At 42.0% G+C, this 17,709-nt stretch overlaps 1 protein-coding gene across 1 annotated transcript in view; it reads right to left on the bottom strand.

Annotated features, from left to right (window-relative positions):
* Window positions 1–2,795: 2,795 nt before the first annotated feature.
* The window catches only part of LOC127579814 (E3 ubiquitin-protein ligase rnf213-alpha-like), a 126,613-nt gene continuing 111,699 nt past the window's right edge, over window positions 2,796–17,709 (bottom strand). The window contains exons 67-75 of the mRNA XM_052032764.1: window positions 15,864–15,996; window positions 15,500–15,589; window positions 12,167–12,329; window positions 11,433–11,634; window positions 11,272–11,349; window positions 8,057–8,254; window positions 6,909–6,998; window positions 5,681–5,859; window positions 2,796–3,856 (exon numbers count right to left, since the gene is read on the bottom strand). Of these exons, the coding sequence (XP_051888724.1) occupies window positions 3,712–3,856; window positions 5,681–5,859; window positions 6,909–6,998; window positions 8,057–8,254; window positions 11,272–11,349; window positions 11,433–11,634; window positions 12,167–12,329; window positions 15,500–15,589; window positions 15,864–15,996 (1,278 nt within the window). The 3' untranslated portion in view covers window positions 2,796–3,711. The remainder of the gene's footprint in view (window positions 3,857–5,680; window positions 5,860–6,908; window positions 6,999–8,056; window positions 8,255–11,271; window positions 11,350–11,432; window positions 11,635–12,166; window positions 12,330–15,499; window positions 15,590–15,863; window positions 15,997–17,709) is intronic.

Consider the following 17,709-nt stretch of genomic DNA (forward strand, 5'->3'; position numbering starts at 1 on the left):
TGGTTAGGGAGAGGTCTCCCCTGGGATACCCATGCACCACAGACTGTCATGGGGAGACCTCTTCAAAAATGCTGAGTCATTCCACATGGCAGCTGCCTGTCTGGCAAGCTACTGGTGTCTGTGAAATGTTAATGCACCTAAAGGGAAACAAACAACAATAATTAATTCTTAATGCAAGGGTGTCCCAAATGTTGCAATTTTTTTTGGGACTTCTGATTTAGCATTAGACCTATTTGAAATACCCATTTATTGCACCAAAATGACCAATTAATAGGCTAATTATACATTTTGAGAAAGTCCAGCAGATTCACATGAATTATATATAGATTAAATAGGGTTAAATTACAACAGTTTGCATGGATCTATCTCATATTCTCTTGGGTTGAAAATATTAATGAGTAATTAAAATGTCTGAGTTAATTAAATGATAGATTCGATGGAGTGGACTATTTCTTTTGCTGGAATAATCCAGAACAAAATGAAGGGAAGAGGAGGCATAATGTTAAAACTAGAGCCAGATCGTTTGGGAATGATGTCAGGAAGAATTCCTTCACAGAAACTCGAGTGGAAACCTGGACATCTCTCCCACATGAAAATCATTAACATTTATCAGAAGACATCAGGTTAGGTATTTGTTAGGCAAATGTACAAAACCAAAGTAAGAGGATAGTGCTGGAATACAGGTCTTCGACCTGAAACATTTACTCTGTTTCTCTTTCTGCAGATGCTGCCTGACCTGCTGAGTACTTTGAGTATTTTCTTATTTTGTTTTAGTTACAATACAGATTAGACATGAACTTGTTGTATGGTGAATGGGCTGAGGAGCTTGAGGTTCTTCTCCTGCCACCATACACCACACTGGGTCCTCGGTATTTCCATATTTTCATACAACATAGGGAAAATCATTTGACCCATTGAGTCTATGCCAGCTCACTGAGTAATCCCATTCCTTTACTAATCTTCCCTGTAACCTATTCTCCCTGCAATACTGTCAGATTCTACCATTTATCTAAAATGCTGGGGTCTCCTCCTCGCTGACAGTCAACACAGGCACACCTCAAGGACGCGTGCTTAGCCCACTGCTCTACTCTCTCTACACTCATGACTGTGTGGCTAAGCACTATGCAAACGTCATCTACAAATTCACTGATGACACCACTGTTGTTGGTAGAATCTCAGGTGGCAATGAGATGGTGTACAGGAGTGAGATAGATCGGTCGGTTGAGTGGTGTCGCAACAACAACCTCGCACTCAACGTCAGCATGACCAAGAATTGATTGTGGACTTCAGGAAGGGGTGGTCGGGAGAACACACACCAGTCCTCACTGAGGGGTCAGCGGTGGAAAGAGTGAGCAGCTTCAAGTTCCTGGGTGTCAACATATCAGAGGATCTGTCCTGGGCCCAACACATTGATGCAATCATAAAGAAGGCACATCAGCAGCTCTACTTCGTTAGGAGTTTGAGGAAATTTGGTACGTTACCACTCTTTCAAATTTCTATAAATGTACGGTGGAGAGCATTCTGACTTATTGCATCACTGCCTGGTATAGAGGCTCCAATCTATAAGATTGTAAGAGGCTGCAGAGGGTTGTAGACTCAGCCAGCTCTATCATAGGCACAACCCTCCCCACCATTGAGGACATCTTCAAGAGGCGGTGCCTCAAGAAGGGGGCATCTGTGACTAAGGACCCTCACCATCCAGGACATACCCTCTTAACCTTACTACCATTGGGGAGGAAGTACAGGAGACTGAAGACCCACACTCGACGATTCAAAAACAGCTTCTTCCCCTCTGCCATCAGATTTCTGAACAGTCCATGAACCCAACCTCGTTATTCCTTTTTTTTGGCACTATTTATTTTGTAATTTATCATGATTTTATGTCTTTGCACTGTACTGCTGCCACAAAGCAACAAATTTCACGTCATATGTCAGTGATAATAAATCTGATTCTGATTCAATTAGCCTACCAAGGATCAGATAAGGAAGGAAACTGGAGCACCTGGAGGAAATCCATGAAAAAGCAACAATTAGCTAGTGGTGCTTGAAAATGATATCTCTGCATGCTCCTCTTGGAACAGGTGTTGGGATTTAACTGGCCTCAATTCTAACAAACCAACCAACATGGATTTGCATTTCCCTTCCAATGAAACAAAGATATCAAGACGTTGACCCTTGGATCGCCTTGCTTTTCGATGCAAATGGTAGGGGCACCAAAAATGAAACACCCACACTGAATTCCAATGGGACTCAATTTGGGCGCCGGAGAAGGCTACTCATGAGGACCACAGTCCCCATTTTGGTAAGTGGTGGAACTGCACTGTGATCACAATCATCATCTTTCTGCAGGATGGAAGGAAGAAGCCCAGTGAACAATTAAAAATAAATTTGGAGCTTGCAGGCCAGCAGAAAATGTATAATCAACTTCCCAGTGCCTTGTTGGCAATGTTTCCCTTTTCCCAATAGCCTGAGCACTCTCCATTAATCATGCCCTACAGGACTGTAGCATTAGATGGCACTTTCTCTGCCACCACAACCTCTGTTCCATGCCAACCCTTGTTCCATGCCAACCCCTCATTCCCTGCCCTTACTCAAACAAAACTGGCTAGCTATCTGTTGGTAATTGTAAATTAGATTCAATCATTGATCTCTTTCAGATTTCTCGCTTGCAAAAGAGGGATCATGGTGATCGAGCCATCTACTCAACATACTTTCAGATTAAAATCGATCCAAATTCATTCTTTAACAGCACCCTACCAAACAAAAAGTACACATATACAACTGTAAGCAGCTTCCAGAGGAGTTAATTTATTTTCATCAGCAAGTTCCCAACATTTTCACAGAGTCATACAGCATAGAAAAAAGCTCTTTGGTCCACAGAATCCACAGATACCATCCAGCACCCATTTACACTAATCCCATCTTATTCTCCCCATGTTCCCAACAACTCCCTCCAGATTCTACTACTCACTTAAGCACTTGGGGTTATTTACAGTGGCCAATTAACCTACCAAGCTGCACGTCCTTGTGATGTGGGAGGAAAGTGGATCACCTGGAGGAAAAGGTGTAAACTCCAAGAGACAGCACCAAAGGTCAGGTCTGGACCCGGGTTGCTGGAGCTGTGAGGAGGTGCCTCTACTAGCTGCACAGCTGGGCCAGCTGTTCTCTTTTATTTCAGATTTTCAACATCTGTAATTTTCTTTTGGGGACTTATTCTCAAATTGATTCAGAAACAAATGCAGTCATGTCTTCTGACACTTCACTGTAAAACTATAGTACCCGAGTATCAAATGGTGGCACATATTCACTGCAGTAATCTGTGGAGTTTGTCACAGGTTCTCATTCTATTTAAACTGCCTACCACTTTGTTTCAATTACAAAATGGTACATCTTAAACTGTACAATGATAAACTTTGTTTGCAGGTGACAATATTCCACTTTAAGAAGCTTTCCCATTGTATTCCCTATTGATGTGATCATACAGGAAATTATAAAGTTTTCTGCAAGGTTAAAGAAGTCCTACTTTTACAGCATATTTATTTAAAATAATTCACTTACAAATGTCCACCAGTGAACATAGTGCAAAACATTGCAGCATTGAATAAGGGCACCATTAAAACAGTCTCACCAGTAAAAAGCATTTACTCAATTTTATCATCACTTTATACAGTAATACAGAAACGGTGCTGCATATATGCACGAGTGACCCTGTCAAATGGCTTTCTTGAAATCCACTGCAAGTTTCCAGGTCTGGATTCCTTTAGCCAGAGTTATTTCATCAGGAAGATTTTCTTCCAATCCTGGGAGGATGTCAAAACCTTTGGTGTCCAGGTAACTTGAAAGAGTTTGATTAAGACTGAAAGTAAAACAAAATCAGTGATTAAAACAAATGATAAGCATTAAAGAAAGGTTCATATTTCACCTTTTTCAGATTCAGCAAATCACAATCTGCTTTAAAGCCACAGAAGAATCATGAGTCAGAGGAAGCCATTCAGTTCATCATATGTCTGTCAAGTCAATATAAAGAGCCACCCAGCTTTATTCTAACCAATATTTTTGAAGTATACTCACTGTTGTAATATGGGAAACCTGTCAGCCAATTCATGCCAGCAAATACTCACAAACAGCAATGTGATAATGACCAGAAATTCTATTTTCAGCGATGTTGATTGGTAGATAAATATCACCCAGGACATTGAGGAAATACTCCCTGTTCTTGAAAATTTTCACACAGAAGGTGATTGGAGTCTGGAACGGGCTACCTGAAGAAGTGGTGGAGGCAAGTATGCTCAAGACACTTACGCAGCATCTAGATAGGTACTTGAATTGCCAAGGCATAGAAGGCTACGGACCTAATATGGGATTAGTGTAGATATATACAATGGGTGGCATGGACATGGTAGGCTGAAGGTATGAATCCATGAGGTCCTGTCAGGCTTGAATCAGCTCCACTGCAGGGCAGTTGCCTTTTGAAGGGGGCAGCTTGCTGGGGGAATTGATGCTGCTTTCCAAGACTTCTACTTTTATCAAAACAATCCACGTCCAAGTCACAGTTGGTATTTAAATGTCAGCCAATCCTTTTGCCTGTAGCATAATGTTGCTTGGATTAAATAACAGGAGATAAGTTGCATTATGCAGTTTCATTGTCTATGTCCTAACATCATGCCTCTTCCATGAATAACTGAATCACGTCCAATTGGAAACTTTGGACTGCATCAAACACTGGTAAACAGTGGATGGATCCCCACCTGATCCCCATCTCAAAAATTGCCACCAATTTACTGCATAACCCACCCAGAATATTAGCCTCCAGATTCTGAGGTTTTTCAATGTGTTATTCAACATTTGTCACCTTGATGCAAAATAATCTAATCCCAGATCTGAAGAGGATGAGTTCAGAAGGAAGGAAGGAAGAAAGAAAGATGGCAGCTGGAAACGTATGTAAGAAAGACGACATTAGTTGCCTCACTGAAGTGTCTACAAGATGTTAAATGTAAAAGGTAACTGTAGATTCTACAACAAAGAAAGAAACTTGGATGAGAGGACTCAAAGGTTTTGTGGTTTTTTTTCAGGGCAACCCTATGGCTCGAAGTTTAACGGGCATTCAGAATAAACAAACGAGCAAGAAAATATGGACAGACCCATTGAATGCCATGATCAGGTGAGTTAATGTATTGGATGGACGGGGTTCTCAGAGATTGACAGATACTGTGTGCTTGATGTCTTTACACAATAGCCCGGAATTTCCTGTCAATGGAGTGAGGGGAATGTAGTCAACAATACCCAAGTATGCAGCAGGAAATTCAGGATTTTGGCAATCATGCAGGAACCTTGAACCTCCTGAAACTTACCACAGGATGTCAGGCAATTCCCAGAAAAGTCCCAGTGTATGAACTACTGTTCCAAAGCTCAGTCTTGGTAAACGTTCAAATGTTACACACAAGGTAACATTAGCTCAAGCCAACCAGCAGTAAACTGAAAGAAAGTCATGGGCTGCCCTTTATACATTTGATCCAATTTTACAATTCATCAAGGAAAATAGAAAGTAAATCAGGGAGCACGGGGAAATGGATCGGAAACCATTTATCTGCCTAACTTAATGTCTCTTCCAGATGCGGAGAAGCCAACCAGTTGCACCCTCTCTCCCTTTAGGAATATTGCAACTACTGGCATACATTACCCCCAAGTTGGTTGAAAGTTATCCTCTATATTGCTGTGGGTAGTCTTCAGCATCAGGATCTCATGGAGCTCCCAGAGAAATGCATTGATGTCAGTACTTGCAAAAAATGTCTTCAGCACTGCCTCCTCGACAGGAAGCAACCGTTCCTTGTAAGTGTCAGGGATCCTCTCAAAAGGGTCCTGTCAGAGCAAAGGAATAAAAAGAACTAATGTCAAATCCATCTCTCTGAATTTTCAGAAATATTGGATGTGACTAAACTTTTAGTTGACTAATTTGGATTCCATGATGAAGAGACCAGAATTAGATACCACAAATATAGTTACTGATAAGTCCAAAAGAACATGCGATCATGGGGAATATTTTGAGCATATAGTGTGCATAACTTCAAACAGAAGCTAGGTAAGCACATTAGCATGAAAAGACAGAATTTATACCAATGCAATTAGAAGGAAGGATAGGAAGATTCTTGTGTGGAGTGTAAACATCACATGGACTCATTTAGCCAAATGCTCTCTTTCTCTGGTCTAAATACTTTGTATCAGAGCATGTTAGCTTGCTCTGTGAGTGTCTTATTCCATCATTACAGAATAGTGGTGTTCTAATGTAAATATATTAAGTACATTTATCCATAATATGTTCAAGGGATTATTTTACTAAAATTAGTTCATGTTGAAATGGTGTCACTATGGCCACACCCTTGAACCAGGCAGCCATTTTTATTAGGCAGCATGGGGTTCAGCAAAGTGTACCAAGTAAGGTTTATGTTGGAAGTTGAATAGAAAAGAGATCAGAGTGAAAGTGGGTAGACTGCAAGTAATCACATGATAGATGGAAAGGGAGAGAGAGGATAATGCGATGAGAGGGGAAAGTGAGGGGGGTTGATGGGACCGAGAAAGAGAAAGGGAGAGGGTGCGAGGAGAAAGGAGGGATTCCTGGGTATGCTTGTTCCCATCTGTAGCTGGTTCAATGGACAGAGGAGCAAACAAAATCTTAACGAACAGCAAGTCTCACTCTCAAAAATGTTAGAGTTAATCATAACAATCAATAATTATACTATGTAAAGTCAGGTGATAATGTAATACAAGTGAAGCTTAGAACACCTCTGATGTAACTTATGCAGGTTTCTTCCCAATACATAAGCCATTACCCTTTTCTAATCTGTGTAATTTATGCTGCTTCAATTTAATAATTGTGCTGATAACATGAATATGGGTGTTAGTATTCTTACCTTTTTGGTGCTTAGCATGACCTCAGATTTCCAAGATGACAGAAGTTGCCAAAGGGAGATAGCATGCTTCAATTTGCACCCTTCAAAAGCCTAGCAAAAAAGGAACAAAAGCATCCTGAATGATACAATAGCCCCCAAAATTTAAAGGAAACGGAAAATAAAGCTACTGTTCCAATAGAAGCCAAGTTTATGTTTGGCAGTATTGAAAGATTAACTGCAGATAGCATGCTGCAAAATCATGTGATCTCTGTACCCTTGTTCGCACAGTCTATCCACATACGGTTTAACATTTGGTGTGTGGTTGCTAATAAAGTGGTAACATGAAAGCAGAGTGAAAGTTTATTTTGGGGCTGCATTACTTCATTAATTAAAAGGCATAAACGTTCATGTGTGAAATTTGTTTATCTGTAATATGTACAGAATATTACCCACAAATACTCGTGTTGCTAAAACCACATTAGTGTTCAGAGCAATATTTTTTAAACAATACAGGATTAGACATGGCGAATAAATGGGTAAATGTGCCAAGAAAACCCTCAGAGAAGTGAGGAGGCGTTCTCCAAATAACTTCTCTTGACAATTCCAAAAGTAATCCAAATAGTCTATTGTTAGAGGCAGCAGCTACTTAGGAAACAGCGAAGAAAGATTGTGAACATAGAATAGAAAAATAGGGGCAAGGGTAGGCCATTCAGCCCTTCAAGCCTGCTCTGCCATTCAATGTGATCATGGTTGATGCTCTATCTCAACACCATATCCCCACTCTCTCCACATACCCATTGAAGCCTTTGATGTCTCAAAGTCTATGCATCTTTTTAAACATATTCAGCAACTTGGCCTCCACAGCCTTATGTGGTAGAGAATTCCACAGGTTCACCACCCTCTGTGTGAAGAAATTTCTCCTAAGAGTATTACCCCATATCCTGAGACTGAGACACCAGGTTCTTAGCCTCTCAACCAGAGGAAACATCTTCCCTGCACCCAGCCTGCCAAGTCCTGTCAGATTTTGCTAGCTACATGTGAGGGCTAATGCTGTTAGAATGACAATTTAAAGATGAAAAGGCAAATCGTGTTTCTGTGCTGGAGATTCAGTGTTTATTGGCACAAACCTTTTCCAGATAGTGACTGTAATAGCAACCATGAATACAGACCTTGCTGACACAGGCTAACACTCGTCGATCCATTCGTAAGGTTTCTTTGAGATAAGTAAGAAGCTGGTAATCTTGGGCTCCTCCTGCAGTCGCGAGGAATCCAACTACAATCTCAATAATATCCAGAGCATCGCAAATGTCACTGTAGGACTTCAGCGATGTTGTCACTGTAGTGCAGACGGAATGTGACAATATTTCCTGAACAGAAGGGAAGAAGTGATCAACAGAAGGATTAATATTCTCTCCTCAATTTACTTTGAATCAAATTGTTGGAACTTTAAGTGTACACCGCATGGCCAATGCTTTATTGATCTGGGTGATAATAATGGAAGAAGTCTGAATGATTTGCATTATGGTGTTCCTCCTGCTTACATCCAGTCGACGTGGTTGGAAGGCTGACTGGGAATACAATGCCCAAGCAGAGGGAGAAAACCAAAAGGAAAATAACAAGAAACAGACTGTGTGTCATGATAGTTTGATCAATGTATGTTTATTGTTCTGACTGGTTTTGTGGGTCCACATTTAATCAGAATACATGCACTGTGAATGTATGCCAGCTTACCTTGGGTAGGGAAAGATTTAGGTAGCGGAATTAATATGGTCACGAACTGTACCCGAGTTAGAACCACTGAACTGCAGAGATACTCTCACAACAGTTGGGTTTAGTGTAGATGGGCAGGAAGGTCAGCATTGACGTAGTGGGCCAAAGGGCCCCTTTCCATGCTGTACAATTCTATGAATATTTAAGCGGCATCTAGACAAGCACTTGAACTGCTGAGGCTCAGAAGGCTGCGGATCGAACTTGGATAAATGGGACTGGTATTGGCAGGTACAGTGGTCAGCATGGACATGGTGGGATGAAAGGCCCTTTCTGTGCTTTCAGACTCCATGACTCTGCACAATGGACTGGCTTACGGTATCAGTTCAGCCAGGATGAGCCATGAAGTGGAAACAAAGATATGTCGTGCTGCTGTCATGGATAAGTGCCAAGAAACCCATTGGCTAGACCACAATAACACCAATGAACAGAGTGAGAGCCAGGGCTGGGGTCTGTTTGTACATGCAAGAAATATGGGAAGGGTCCAGTTGCCAGAACTAGAGCCGGATGTGGAATGGACCCGTCTTATACATTGTCCCTTGATAAATCGGACAAGTGTGAGGGTGAATTCGTCAATTTGATGATTGACATGAGGGCACACAAGTTCCCTAAAAATAGTAAACAGCAGCATTTTACACCATAGTACAGAAAGAAGAAGAACTGGGAATGATCCGTCACAGACTTCAAGGTGAGTAAACTGAAGTACATTGGAACACAAGAAACAGGAGTAGGTCAGTCGGGCCCTCAAAGCTGCTGCACCATCCAACGAGATCATAGGTGATTCAATCTTCGCTCCAACACCACATCCCTATTCTCTCCCTCTACTCCTCGACTCCCTTGCAGTTTAAACATCTATCAGTCTCCACCTACCTAGTTCTGTGGGGTAGAGGATTCCTAAGATTCACGCTCTTCTAAGAAAAGAAATTCCTCCTTATCTTCATCTGAAAGAGGTGGCTCCTTATAATGAAACTCTCTTCCCTCGTTCTTGATATCCCCATTAGCGGAAACACCCTCTCAACACCCACCCTGTCAATCCCCCTCAGTGTACCATACATTTCAATAAGATCAGCTCATATTCTTCTTTATTCCAATCTGTTTGACTTTTCTTCATACATTAACCCTATCATCCCAGGAATCAACCTACTGAACCTTGCCTGCACGGCCTTTGATGGCCATACAGAGAAGAGGCCTGTTAAATCTGACTCTTGCTGAGCCTTTCTGTCTAACATCAACTTGGCAACATTTATGCAACAGGTCTTTCAACCAGCCCAGAATTGTTGTGGGGCTGCACTTAATATACACTTGAACACTAATACTGCATTGCATTGCATTATTATTCTCTGATATGCCATAAATGTTTAATGACTCAATCTAGGTACCTTACATTCAGCAGCAGTATGTGTTGTTACTATATAATAGGAAGTGTAGCAAATGTGCTTTGTGCTGGATTCGTGACTAATGTGTTAATAAACAAACACCTCACTTCATCCCACATAAATCGTAAAAAAATTACTGTGAAGATGAAAAGGCAACAAAACAGTACACCAGTGGTGCTTGAACATGACATCAGTGCATGTTTCTCTTGGAACTAAACAAGCCAAAAACCAATCAACCAAAATTGATTATCCATAAATGCATTTATTTTTCACTCCTAAATAACTGATAATACTGATGAAAAAGCAACAGGCCAGACTGCCCTGGACACATCCCAATGGCTGGGATTGGATGGCACTTTCTCTGCAACCACAGTCCTTGCTCCATGCCAGCCTCTCATTCCATGCCCTTAAAACAAAATTGGCCAGCTATCTATTGGTAATTGAAAATGAGACTCAATTATTGATTTCTTTTAGATTTCTCACTGGCAATAGAGGGATCATGGTGATCAACCCATCTACCCAACATAAGTACAGATTAAGATCAATCCAAACTCAAACCCTTCACAGCACCCTACCAAACAAAAAGTACACATTAATATACAACCGTATAACAACTTCCAGAAGAATTAGAGTTATTTATTTTCATTAGCAAGTTCCCAACATTTTCCACAGTCATACAGCATGGAAAAACACCTACTTACACTAATCCCATTTTATCCTCTCCAGATTTCCATCAACTCTCCCCAGATTCTAAACACTAGGGGCAATTTACAGTGGCCAATCAACCTACCAAGCTGCACATCTTTTGGATGTAGGAGGAAAGTGAATCAACTGGAGGAAATCCACGTAGGCACAGAGAAAAGGGACAAACTCCAACAGACAGCACCAGAAGTCAGGTCTGGGTTGCTGGAGCTGTGAGGAAGCTGCTCTACCAGCTGCACTCTTGGCATCAGAGGTCAGGATTGAACCTGGGTCAAGAGGTAGCAACTCTGCCAACTGTGCCACTGTGCATGTAGCCAAAAATATATCTCATACTTAGCTAGGAATATACTTACATGCTGCACTTTTGCCTATCAATGGCATTGAAATTGAACTATTAGACAGTGTAGTATAGCAGCTGCACTACAAAGAAACCTACAAGCAATCTACCTTGAGATGCAAATAACAAAGTTTTTTTTCTTGCAATTTTATGGTATTGCATCCAGATTGCAAAATTGATTTTGCTCGAGCAAAATAATTACCTGAGGTATTTTTGTTTTCAGCTCCTGAAAGATGGTTGAATAATCTCTTTCACGCCTTGCTACATACTTGGGAATTTTCTGTAATAGAGAAATGTGAATATAAATTGGTTCCATTCCTCCAGGTTGAGCAGAATCTTCATAATTAAAAAAAACAAACTTACCGACTGAACAATTGTAGGTTTCCCTTTCAGGAACTGTCGTATCAGCTGCCGCTCAATGTTACTGATATCGTATTCGGGTAATGTCTCCTGCCCTTTTTCCAAGGTGTACTGGCAGTTTGACAGAACCAGTGGGATGAGGTCTTTGTCAGGGTCACAGAGAATTAAATGTGCATCTAATATCACCTCTGGGCTGATAGACAATCTACCAGGAAATAAAAATAACCTGTAAATTATCCATAAATGCATTTATTTTTCACTCCTAAATAACTAATGATAATACTGATGAAAAAGCAACAGGCCAGATTGCCCTGGACACATCCCAATGGCTGGACTTGCTCCCGGTGGTGTCCGCCTGTATATTGTCATTGCCACATCCAGTCTCTCCCTTCGGCACATCTCTGCTCCACTATCGGGCCGCAGTCAGTTGCCCTGGCACTCGACCTCCAGCTCAACTCCAATTTCCAAGTTTAACACACATGCACAGAAGTCTCGGAGGAACTGAACAGGGAATGCCTCATAGCTCAGGATTCCCTTTAAACCCACTGGCTAGTAGTCAGCAGAATCTGGGCTAGCGAAGTATGTTGGCCAACGTACTCTCCAGGAAACATTAAGGAAACACTGCACCTAGTCAGTATCACATGGGTTCACTCATGGTGGTGGTGGGGAGAGGGGGGACCTTTCCTTTGCATTCACCTTAAAGCATTCACATGAAAGAGAAGCAGAAAAGCGCTTACTTTTCACGCCCACTAATGGCCCCAATGAGATCATTTTGAACCTCAATGAGAAACTTGGTTAGTGCAGTGGCGCCAAGTCCCAGACCCTGTTGCTGGGGCAACAAAACTTCGATGGGACTCTCAAAAGTTAAATCCTGCTGCAGTTCTTGTGGAATCGCTGGATCTGGAAAACAAAAAAAAATTGAAAATACACCTCGATCAGTGACAAATATACACGGTGTGATTGGGTTTGCTGAAGAACTAAGATGAACACGAGTGATAAGATACAGCTATGATAATCAAATGGAAGCAAAGGAGAACTTGCAAGCATTGCATCAGATGGAGCCACGTGCAACTCAAGGCTAGTTGTAAACCATCAGACAGACCGGTACTTTGGTCTGCACAGAGGATGTAAACTGGTTGAGTTAGTTTAAAAAGAAATGTGTTGATTCTGCATTCCACAAGAAAGTCCTTGGGATATAGAAACGATGAAGTAACATGCTGCATGGTTCAATAGTGGCCAACAATGACAGGGTTGTCATTTTGGATTATCGAAAGGATCTTTTCCAAGTTCAAGTTGTGAAGCTTATGTTCTTGTCTAAATAATCACTTAAAACTTAGAATTTCAGTTTCCCTGAATCAAAAAGCTCCTGATAAGCAAAGGTACAGCAGCAGTGGGGAGGGTGCAGAGGAGACTGACCAGGATGTTGCCCTGAGTGGAAAATTCCAGCAATGAAAGATTGGATGGACATGGTTTGTTTTCTTTGGGTGAGGGTATGTTTAATTAAGGCCTTGAATAGGAAGGACATACTTCCCTCAACAGAGGGTTCAAAAACCAGGAGGGGTAGATTTAAAGTAATTGGCAGAACTTGCAGGGGATGCGAGGAAAATCTATTTCACCCGGAGGCTGGATAGGGCCTGGAACACTGGCAGAAACTCTCACATTTAAACAGTACTTGGATGTGTACTTTAAGAGCCATGACCTGCAGGGCTACATACCTAGTGCATAGTGGGTGAGATTAGGCTGGAAGTGGTTCTTTTCTGACTGACACAGACATAGAGTCATAGAGCACAGAAGCAGGCCCTTCGGCCCATCTGGTCTGTGCTGACCAAGACGCCCCATCAAAACTAGTCCCAGTTGCCACCATTTGGCCCGTAACCCTCTAAACCTTTCCAATCCATGTACCTGTCCAACTGTCTTTTAAAAGTTGTTATTGTACCTGCCTTAACCACCTTCTCTGCAGCTCATTCCACATAGATACCACCCTTTGTGTAAAATAGTTGCCCCTCAAGTTCCTCTTCAATCTTTTCCCTCTCACCTTAAACCTATGCCCTCTAGTTCTTGATTCCCCATCTCTGGGAAAAAGACAGAGTGCATTCACCCTATCTATGCCCCTCATGATTTTATACACCTCTGCAAGATAACTCCTCAGTCTCCTATGCTCTAAGGAATAAAGTCCTTGCCTGTCCAACCTCTCCCTTTAACTCAGTCCCTCAAGTCCTGGCAGCATCCTTGTAAATCTTTTCTGCACTCCTTCCTGATAGCAGGGCGACCAAGACTGAACACAACACTCCAAGTGCAGCCTCACCAGCATCTATACAACTGCACCACCACCTCCCAATTTTTATACTCAATGCCCTGACTTATGAAGGCCAGCGTGCTAAAAGCTTTCTTCACCACCCTGTCTACCTGTGACTCCACTTCCAGTTAACCATGTACTTGTACTCCAAGGGGTCCCTCTGTTCTACAACACTCCCCAGGGTCCTGCTGTTCACTGTGAAAGTCCTACCTGGATTTGACTTTCCAAGATACAACACCTTACACGTATCTGAATTAAGCTCCATTTGCCATTCCTTGGCCCACTTACTCAACTGATCCCCGTAATTTTTGATAACCTTAATTGTTCACTATACTACCTATTTTAGTGTCGTCTGCAAACTTACCAACCATGTCTTGTACATTCTTATCCAAATCATTGATATAGATGACAAACAACAATGGGCCCAGCACCAACCCCTGAGGCACACCACTAGTCACGGGCCTCCAGTCTGAGAAACAAGAACTTCCACCATCACCCTTTGCTTTCTATCATGAAGCCAATTGTGTACCTAATTAGCCAGGTTTCCCTGGATTCTATGCAATCTAACCTTCCAGCGCAGCCTATCACGTGGAACCCTATCAAAGGCCTAACTGGAGTCCATATAACCCATGTCTACTGCCTAAACGTCCACCACCATCATGTCTATACACCTAAAAGTGGACATGATGGGTGGAATTGCCTCCTTCTATGCTATGTTCTGCAATGATGCAGTAAGATTCCCCATTTCTGCACTTCAATGGTCTTCCAGTTAAGTTGAACCATTGAACAGTTAAGTTGACAGTCAGACACTTTTCCCCAGTGCAACAATGGCTAACACGAGGGGACATCATTTTAAGGTGATTGGAGGAAGGTATAAGGGGTATGTCAGGAGTAAGTTTTTTTTTACACAGAGAGTGGTGGGTGCTTGGAACACACTGCCTGCAGAGGTTGTAGGGGCAGATACATTAGGGACATTTAAGAGACTCTTAGATAGACACATGAATGATAGAGAAATGGGAGGCGACGTGGGAGGGAAGGGTTAGATGGATCTTAGAGCAGGATAAAATGTCAGCACAACATTGTGAGCTGAAGGGCCTGTACTGCGCTGTAGCGGGCAGGCATGGTAGTGTAGCGGTTAGCGTAACGCTATTACAGCGCCAGAGACCCGGGTTCAATTTCTGCCACTACCTGTAAGGAGTTTGTACGTTCTCCCCATGTCTGCGTGGGTTTCCTCCAGGTGCTCCAGTTTCCTCCCACATTCCAAAGACGTACAGGTTAGGAAGTCGTGGGCATGCTTTGTTGGCGCCGGAAGCGTGGCGACACTTGTGGGCTGCCCCCAGAATACACTACGCCAAAGATGTATTTCACTGTGTGTTTCGATGTACGTGTGATTAATAAAGATCTCATCTAACTTATCTAGTGTTCTAAGTTCTATTAGTCTCCATGCACTAAAGCAGCCCAGTTCTACAGTATATAGACATAGATTAGTTTATCTTCAACAGGCCTAAGCAATGCTTGAGCCAAGTTGTGTGTTGGAAGAGCACTTAATGTCAGAAATGTACACATGGATACCTGAAATGTTTGAGATATAGGCAACAACCTCATAGATTAATGAGGGTGTACATGGAACTCTGGAATCTCTGGTGTACTGGCTAGCTGAAGGCTGCTGTCAAAATTGGTTGGAAGCCACAGCAAGTCAGGAAGAGTATTACCACCCAGTATGAATCAAAAGGAAAGAAACCCAAAGTGGAGCCAATAGCTACAACACACTCACTAATTTTTGCCAATAACAGTCGCAGCTCATTCCATAGCTGTAAGAAAATCTTGATCCATTTCTCAAAGTTGTGCTTTTGGCCTCGTAGACCTAGGCAAACAAAAACAAACCAAAAATAAGCCTAATGTCATGAAACAGATTCTTAATACCACTGTTGTGTTCGTAATAAATTGGCCCATACCTCTATTTTATGCCTTTCAATTATCTCACAGCCATCATGTAGATTAGTCAAGCAGAAGCTTACTTCATCGAAGAATTTCAATCTATTGCACAGCGCACACCCCCATTGTTTTCATAGTAATATGTTGGTATAACTAGTTTGCAGATCAATATTGTTAGCATTAAAATAGCAAGAACCTTTTACCTGAAGGAATTTGTTGAAGAAATTGGGAAATTTTCTTAGATTTCACACTTGAGCTGCATTGGAATGTCCTGATTAACTCATACTGAAGTTCAATAAGATCAGGCAAATACTTAAGCATCCTAATATAACGTTCCTAAAAAACAATAGCCAAGGCATATATCATTATCAGAGTAGTATAGTTATTGTAATTAGTCTAGACATTCATTAGCATAACCAAAGAACCAGATACATGTTCAAATGCCTGGTGGAACCAAGGAGTATAATTTCAGGTAATTAAATATGTTTTGTAATAAACAATTGGTTCAGTAATGGACTCTTGTGAAAACTCATCTGATTACACATTTCAAGGAGAATTAAGGATTGTTATGAAATGCTAGCTGTGCCAACAAATTATCTTAAGTGATCAATGTAGAACACCAGTTTTCTTCAGCAATTCTCCTCAGCTGCAAATCTTGCTGCTCTCCACCAGTTGGCAGAATTATTACGCAGCTCTGAATAAATACAGAGCGAAGGGTTTAATGTTCAACTACCTGATGGAAATCAATGTTTTTTCAGCTGACTTTGTAGAACACCATGAATTTTACATTGGGAAGGTTTAATGAGAGTCACAAAAATAGAACAAAGCATGGTGAAATCTGTGCAGCAATTTAGGGAGAATTGATAGTTAATAACAGCACATTATTCATCACACAAAATTAAACCATTTGCTTAAACTTAGCAACAACTGAAATTCCAATTTGAGAATTCTTTTAAGTAAAATGTTGTGAAGCTGTCTGGCTTTTCACAACCAACTGGAACCAGTTGAAAATATACCATACGGGAAAGGAAATCAGAGGAGGGGTGAGAAGTCAGGAACGTTTTGCTGGGCACTGAGACATTGGCATTGAGTTTAGCACCTGCCCTGAGCCATGCAGAAACTGGCAGAGGCCAGCTTCAATGGAGCAGGATGCATCACCATTCTGTTCCTCTCTGCCCTGGACCCACCCAAAGGGGATCCTTCCAAAATAAGCAGAGAAGTCTCTACTGAGATTAATTTTTACCTGGGGTCTGGAGGGAGAAGCAATGATGCAACAGAGGGCCAGTAAGAGTAAATGACTTGCTTTTGTACAGTCCCCTTTGTGCCCTAGGAAGAGTGGGAGATGGGATACGAGAGGCCCAAGAGGAGTCCTTGTGCCTCATTAAACCCTGATGTGACTTTCCTCACCCAGCTCTCTGCTACAATTTCCTTTAGATAGGTGGCCCAGCTCATAGAGCTGCTGCCTCATGGCTCCAATGGGTTCAATCCCAACCAACGGTGCTGTCTATGTGGAGTTTGCACATCTTCCCTGTGACCACACCAATTTCCCCCAGGTATTCTGGTCTCCTCCCAACATCCCAGAGAAGAGTGGGTTTGTAGGTTAATTGGTCACCATAAATTGTCCCTAGAGTGTAGGTGAGTGGTAGAGTCTGGGGGAGTTGAAGGGAAAGTGTGCAGAGTAAAATGTAATTAGTGTAGTATTAGTGTAAATGGGTTCTTGATGGTTAGGGTGGAGTTGGTCTGTGAAGGGTCTGTTTCTGTGCTGTATGAATCAATGATTCCATGAAATCATTCCCTGGCACCTGGCCTCCAAGCAGCCTAATTGTAATGGCTGGCAACTGTCTCCAGGAGTTTAGGTTAAGTCAAGAAGCATACTAAAAAGGTTTGGTTATTAAAAGGCAGCTGAGTCTTCCCGAAGCCAATCCCAGACCTTATGCTCAGCAACATTCCCACTGGGGAGTAAAAATTGCCCCTCACATTAGAGGACCTCTGTACAGGTTGGTGCTTTTTAAATGGGAGTTTGAATCCACAGTACAGTAGCTCAGGCCA

The sequence above is a fragment of the Pristis pectinata genome, chromosome 18, assembly GCF_009764475.1.
Source record: "Pristis pectinata isolate sPriPec2 chromosome 18, sPriPec2.1.pri, whole genome shotgun sequence".
Classification (NCBI taxonomy): domain Eukaryota; kingdom Metazoa; phylum Chordata; class Chondrichthyes; order Rhinopristiformes; family Pristidae; genus Pristis; species Pristis pectinata.